Consider the following 7,500-nt stretch of genomic DNA (forward strand, 5'->3'; position numbering starts at 1 on the left):
TGCTTGAGCACGTACACACTCAGCTGATTTCAGAAATTGCCTCCTTGTGCCTGGCTGAATCTCCTGTGCCAGATGAGTGAATGGTTTTGTGAACCATATTTAGAACAAATTATATGGTGCAGGCCAGGCTTTCCGTTGCTGAACCAGGATTTCCCTCGTCAGGTTAGCACTGGAGCAGCTCTTACGCAAATTACATTTTTCGCTGTTTCCCCAAATAATCAATACAAATGTCAAATTGACATTCTAACTCACAGACATAACATCCCATTCATTTTCAATGGGGTTTTATGTCTGGTGAGTTAGAATGTCGATACCACCAAAGCACCTAAACGTGGCATGGAAATCTACGGGTATATTGAAGAGTGAAGTGTGGGTCACCCGACCAAACAAACAATGACAGCTGAGAGCAAAGCATCAAATATATCTGGGCTTTCATAACTTCCATGCAATGCCCTGCCATTGACTTCAGTGTTAAACGCAGCATCCCAGCTTACAACCAAGTATTGAACATTGAAATGTAATTTAGAAGGTACCGAATTCCAACTGTGTTGATGTAAATGGGAAAAAAGACATTTGGATTACAACACTACAAAACTGTTGTGCGTAATAATTTGGAAGTTTTTTATTATTTTAAAAAATACTGTGATCATTGGAAGGTTCATTCAAAATCTTTTGAATTGTACTCTAATGGCTGATGACTTGAAAATTATGACGACTGTCATTTGTATTGCTTATTTGGGGAAACAGCAAAAAAATGTCCTTTGCGTAATAATGTGGAATGCGGTGTAGTATTACATAAGCAGAAGATAGAAAAAAAGTGACTTAATGGATAAAAATGGATACAATTTCAAAGTTAGAGTTAAAGACTTGGATTAAATACACTATTTATTACACGAAAGTGGTCATTCAATACTTGATAGTTGATAGAGAGTTGATAGAGTCCATTTAGTCCTACTCTCTTGAAGTAGGATGGTCCAGATCACTCTTCTTGGTTCCTCATGCCCTCCCTCTGCCTCTGCCGCTGCTTCTCTGCTGCAGGTTTGATGGCGAGGCCCTGGAGAATGGCACAGACAGCACCAACGAGAAGTCCAAGGCCTGGAGCCGCTCCATAGAGGACCTGCACGGCACCAACCTGCCCTCCCATCTCACCGGCAACAGCATCAACAGACCCACCAGACACTCCACACTGAGGTAACACACACACACATACTGTACAGTGCAGTACAGGTCCACACATACACACGCGCGTGCAAGCACGTACGTACGCACGCACACACACATATACAGTACAGGTACACACACACACACACACACACACACACACACACACACACACACACACACACACACACACACACACACACACACACACGCACACACATGGACACACACACACACACACACACACACACACACACACACACACACACACACACACACACACACACACACACACACACACACACACACACACACACACACACACACACACACACATACGTACGCAGGCATGTACACATCATATTCAGACACGTACAACGAACATGCACTGATGCATGTACGCAGAAGGACACACACACATTCATTGGCGCACCCCAAACACCAACCATCCGTCCAATAATGATATGTTACAAGGTAATAACAATGCCATTCCTCAATGTCACGTCACCATAATACAAACTGGCATACAGTGTCTACAATCAGGACTATGAAGATGGATCAACTACGGCATACAAGGCTGTTCATCTCAGCTCTCCACTCAGCCATAGTTAGCTCCTTTTGTAAACAGTCAGTCACATAATATTGATCACACCGAGGCAGAACACATCCCTATCTTGGCCTCTCTGCATCCCCCTCTCTTTCTCTCTCTCTCTCTCTCTCTCTCTCTCTCTCTCTCTCTCTCTCTCTCTCTCTCTCTCTCTCTCTCTCTCTCTCTCTCTCTCTCTCTCTCTCTCTTGCTCTCTCTTGCTTTCTCTCTCTCTCTCTCTCTCTCTCACTCTCACTCTCTGCCTCCACCTCTGTCTTAGTCTCAGTCTCAGTCTCAGTCTTTGTCTCTCTGTCTCTGTCTCTTTCTCTCTCTCTCTCTCTCTCTCTCTCTCTCTCTCTCTCTCTCTCTCTCTCTCCAGATTAATGTCAGGCTTGATGAGCGGGCCTGTGATATTGATGTGGTCCATCTGGCATGCTAATCACTATTGATTTCAGCTCATGTCGGCCATTAGGGAGGGATTGAGTGGTGGTGCGGTGGTGTAGTAGTAGTGAGTGATAGGAGGCAGCAGGATTGGGTGAGAGAGCACACCATACCTAGCCTGGCTCTCGCGCAGACCCTTAGTGCTTCGTGCATCTTCGTTACACTTTGTGAACTTGCACGGGATGAATATCCATCTGCGTGAGAACCAGGTTACACCATACCATGAACTGGGGTGCATTTCTCAAAAACATAGTTGCTAGCTACATTTAGCTACTTTGTTGTTTGCAATGCAATTTACCATTGGCAACTACCAAAGCAAACTGCTAACTGGCTAAGAACTATGCTTTCGAGAAACGCACCCCAGACCCAGCCGTCTGGTGCTGGTGGTGCAAGGTAGTGCTCTCCCATGGGCGGCCGACTGTGCACCACCACCCATCCGACCCAACCATCACCTCTCCTTCCACCCCCACCCGCACTGCGATCCATGCTTGGTCCTCCCCAGGGGGTCCGGCTTGGCTTGTGTCGCATGTGATCTGTGAAAAGCCCCTTTGTGCGGTCATGAGGCCTTTAAGTCTTTAAAGGGCTTAAGACATGTTAAAGGGAGCACACAGTACATATGAGCGAACCAGGCAGGGAAGTGATCCGTGTGTGTGTGTATGTGTATGTGTGTGTGTATGACTGTGACTGCGTGTGCGGGGTCAAGTATGTGGGTGACCCAGAGTGAGTGATCCACATAGCGGCACTGACTCACGGAGCAGGCGTCTGGGTCGTGGCAGGCAGGGTGAGACGGGACGCGTGGTGGCTTGTGGCTTGTCACCTCCGCCACCGCAACCAGCGCATGACAGAGAGAGAGAGAGAGAGAGAGAGAGAGAGAGAGAGAGAGAGAGAGAGAGAGAGAGAGATGCTTTATTTAGATCAGAGATAAAATGCATGGTCCATATCAAGGTATACAAAATAATAAGATATCAAAACATAAAGGCACAAAAACATATAGGCACTCTCTCCAGTGTCTCTCCAGTGTCACCTAAACTTGGAAGAGAACCTCACAGAACTCTTAACTGGAAAGAGCGACAGAGACAGACAGAAAGAGACAGAGACAGACATGGAGAAATACAGCTCTCCACATGGAAGTCATAGCAGTGGAATTCCCCCCTGGCTGCTATATCTCCCAAGTCATCTCATGTGGGGCCACAGCCAAAAGCGGCCTGATGGCACTCTGTGATAGCCACAGTCTGACCTGCATGACGGGATGACACGCGCTGACATGACAGCACAGGCTGGCGTTGTACAGTCGTTCAGCCTCCCTTACATACACACGCACACACACGCATGCCTGTATGCGTATTTGAAGCATGTGTGGCGTGCCTGTAGTGTTTGAAGCTTCCGACAAGACGTCAGCTATTTATAGTACACTGAGTGTAGTACTGGGTTGGATGAGGACATACCATAAGGGACGTTTGCATTTATATGAGTCAATACTATGTCTCCATTCAAAAGGGGCTATGCTATGGAGCCTAATAATCATTTATCATTCAATTTAGCATTCACACATGTTTATACATACTCATGACAGCACGTGTAGGCAGGTGAAGCATTGTAGCCTAAACTATACTGTGCCATTACTACTCTGTCATACTTATATGTATACAAGCTGTCTCTACCTCCTAAATGTGTCTGAGTGAATGTGTCAGTGAAAGCGTTACTGCATCATCCATAGCCATTGTATTACTTAGCATTATAGCCTGCAATGTACTGCCACTTGAAGTGTGCATAGATACCTCCATACAGTACACGTGTTGTAAAGTCTGAGGAATATGGTCTTCAGTGAAAGTGTAACTAGACGTTTACTGTCACAGTAGCCTACTGTATACAACATCAGATAAGATTAGATAAGAAGCGGACGCCAAACACAAGACACTGCGTTGTTAAACAATAAACATGAGGGATATACAGTGTATTAACTATGGGACATGGTTAATGTTATATTCATGTCATTCTTTCCAACATGTGGTGTTCATGTGGTATGGGGCACCTAAGTCACGCCCTCTACTTCCTGGTTCGTGGGGCAGGGGGAGTCAAAAAATAATTACTGGGCTTGAAAATTAGTGTTTTTTCTTACACCAATTCAAACCTTGGACCTCCACCTATGCACCACAAATCCAAAAATCACCCATTTTCAAGCCCAGTAATCATTTTCTGACTCCCCCTGCCCCATGAACCAGGAAGTAGAGGGTGTGATTTAGGTGCCCCATTGATAACATACAGTATGTCTACCATGAGTGTTCTCCAGAGAGTCTGGGCACTTGCATCCTTAGTTAAGGCTATATTTAGTTATGTTTTCAATCACATACATTTAAAACATACTACCATGATATGAATGTTATTTTTGTACACCATTTGTTATTCAGTCCAACAAATCCATATTCAAAGTGGGACGTTATGTAGGCTATGTATTCTGTAATCTCTTAATAATTAGGTAAGTGGGTGTGGATGAAGGTCTCTGGGGTCCTTCCCTGTCCTTCCTGCTCCTGATGTGGATTCCCGGTCATCACAAATGGATTTTAGGTCACGTTTATGGTGATCAGAGCACTAGTACACAAATCCCAGCCAACTATGCCTCGACTAGATCCTTTAGCGTGTGAAAAGCTGCTTTCTGGACAAAAAGCCATGTTGGCTTAGTGAGCTCCTGGTGCATTCCCCACCTCATGTCGGCTAATTGTTTGGTTCATGCGCTGTGGATTACTCAGTCACTGTTCACTTCTTTAAAAATAGTTGTGGAAAACAAGTGTGTTTTTTTCCTGTATGGTCTGTGTGTAATACCATGTAGGCCTATGTGTGTTTCTGTGTCACAGTCCTTCTTAAGCTACTATGTCGATACCAAGCGCGACCTACGCTACCTTAGCGACGGAAGTCATTATTCCTCTATGGAGGGAAGGCGAATAAAGGTACCAGAGCGAACTTGCTAGGAGTGAAGAGACCTGAGCGACCAAAGCCAATTTCGACGATTAAAGTCAAGCTAATGATATGGTAATGAGCTATGACACGGTTCTGCGAAAATCAATTGGAATGTTCGTATCTCCGAATGTCCCAGGCTGTCAAGCCAGAGCCGTTATGTGATGAGCTAAATCAAGCATGTCACGTCCAGAGCGAATAACCAGCGATTTTATAAGGGAAGAACTTTGGAATAAAGCAAATTCATGGCGAAACTTCTTTAGCGACCTCAGCTACCTGGGTTGCGTAGGTCGTATCTGGTCTACACACAGCATTACTGTATTTTTCGTAACTCTATTCTACTCTATTAACTCTATTTCTTAACTGTATTTCTTCTCTTTTTCTTCTTCTTGTGTGTTTTGTGTCGTCCTTCATTCTTCTTCCTTCACCAGTTGCCTTCTGTGTGTTCCTGTCTTCAGCAGCAGGCAGGTCCACTGATGCTATCTGGCACCGCAAACACCAACCACAGGAACACACACACACACACACACACACGCACGGATACACACACACACACACACACACACACACACACACACACACACACACACACACACACACACACACACACACACACACACACACACACACACGGGTGCACACACACGGGTGCACACACACACATGCACACTCACACATATACACACACACACACACACACACACACACACACACACACACACACACACACACACACACACACACACACACACACACACACACACACACACACACACACACACACACTCTTATCTATTCTCCATACCGATCACCCCCTTCTTCCTTCTGCTTGTCCCCTGCCTGTTGCTTCCCTGCACATGATGCTTGTAGTGGCTGTGTGTGTGCGTGTGCGTGTGCGCACGTGTGTGTGTGTGTGTGTGTCTCTGTGTGTGTGTGTGTGTGTGTGTGTGTGTGTGTCAGGAAACTGACTCCAGTTGGATTGGTGCTGTTTTCCGCCATGCTGTCCATAGGAATTGAATTTTCCCTGCTTGAGGCACGTGTGTGTGTATGAATGTGTACTGCTCAACTGCAAACAAGGACTGTGTCTGTGTGTGTGCGTGTGTGCCTATGTGCGCGCATGCCTGCGTGCGCGCGTGCATGTACATGTATGTGTGTGTGTTTTTTAGCATGTGTGTGTGTGTGTGTTCTTACATATATGTGAAAGTGCACATGTGTGTGTGAGTGTTGCATGCACTGGCCTGCACCCGCCTGTTGACAACTCTCATGTGACTGCCCGCCCGGTCCCCAGAGTGTTGCCGCTCTGCTCTTCACATAATCTATAAAGGGAGGAAGCCCCCCGCCACCTCACCACCTCACCTCGCGTCTCTCTCCATAGGATCTAAGCCACATCAGCCGCTCACAGTCACAGCTGAATGCCGCCGCTGCTTACCCCTTCATCCCTAAACTAATATCCATGGCTGCCTTAGCTAAGCTCTCTTGCACACATTAGAGACCGGCAGACGGCTATTCTTGGGGCTGGCATTTCTCAACGTGTGCCCTCTGTATGTGAAGCATCGCAGGAGGAAATCCATAGCGTCCATAGATCATATCGCTCGGCTTTCTCTTCCCTCTCCCTGGCCTGTCTGCCCTGTCCCCTACCATTCCCCACCACCATTGTGATGTAGAGTGGTTCCAAAATGCTCACTTTTTCACCTATATTGCACAGTATGTTTTGGTTCCTTCCATCGAAACAAACTCTGCTATATAAGTGAATGAGTGAATATTTTGAAATCCAGGTTGCAGCGTTATGATTGCATTTTGCTGTTTTTTCTTCCCCTAAATGTTCATGTTGGTTGACTGAGTGTATTGTATGTCTTGACTTTCTCACACTTTCTCACACTGTTGCCTAACACAAAACGGACTTCCAGCTCTGCGAAATACCCAAAGTGTTCCCACAGAGAAGGGTATGTCTTCTGCCTCTTGGTACCTTGCCTGCCTGCCTGCCCTGCCTGCCTGCCTGCCTGCCTGCCTGCCTGCCTGCCTGCCTGCCTGCCTGCCTGCCTGCCTGCCCGCCCTCTTATCTAGCACTGATAGATTTGCTGCTGCTAGCCTGCATTGTTGTTTTTTCTGTTCAGTGCCTACCAATTGTTTTCAGTTCATGCTAATTGAGTAGAGGTGGGCGAGGGCCACATGGCACAATACCAGCTGACTGTGAAAAGCAGAAGGAAAGGAAAAAACATAGCTGTAGGCTCGTCTAAGAGGGCTCCTATTAGGCAAGAGCGAGAGACCTGTCAAAGCAGGTTTGGCATTCCAATATGTACCGTACCTGGGGCAGGAAACGCACTGCATTCTGGTCTCTCTCTCTGTCTCTCGTAAAGATG

General features: G+C 46.4%; 1 protein-coding gene across 3 annotated transcripts in view; it reads left to right on the forward strand.

The window, feature by feature from the left end:
- The window catches only part of fmnl2a (formin-like 2a), a 118,947-nt gene that overhangs the window by 56,329 nt on the left and 55,118 nt on the right, over window positions 1–7,500 (forward strand). For all 3 annotated transcript variants that reach the window (XM_063213554.1, XM_063213555.1, XM_063213556.1), the window contains exon 6: window positions 1,039–1,191. In XM_063213554.1, the coding sequence (XP_063069624.1) occupies window positions 1,039–1,191 (153 nt within the window). The remainder of the gene's footprint in view (window positions 1–1,038; window positions 1,192–7,500) is intronic.

Source organism: Engraulis encrasicolus, chromosome 13, assembly GCF_034702125.1.
Source record: "Engraulis encrasicolus isolate BLACKSEA-1 chromosome 13, IST_EnEncr_1.0, whole genome shotgun sequence".
In the NCBI taxonomy this organism is placed as follows: domain Eukaryota; kingdom Metazoa; phylum Chordata; class Actinopteri; order Clupeiformes; family Engraulidae; genus Engraulis; species Engraulis encrasicolus.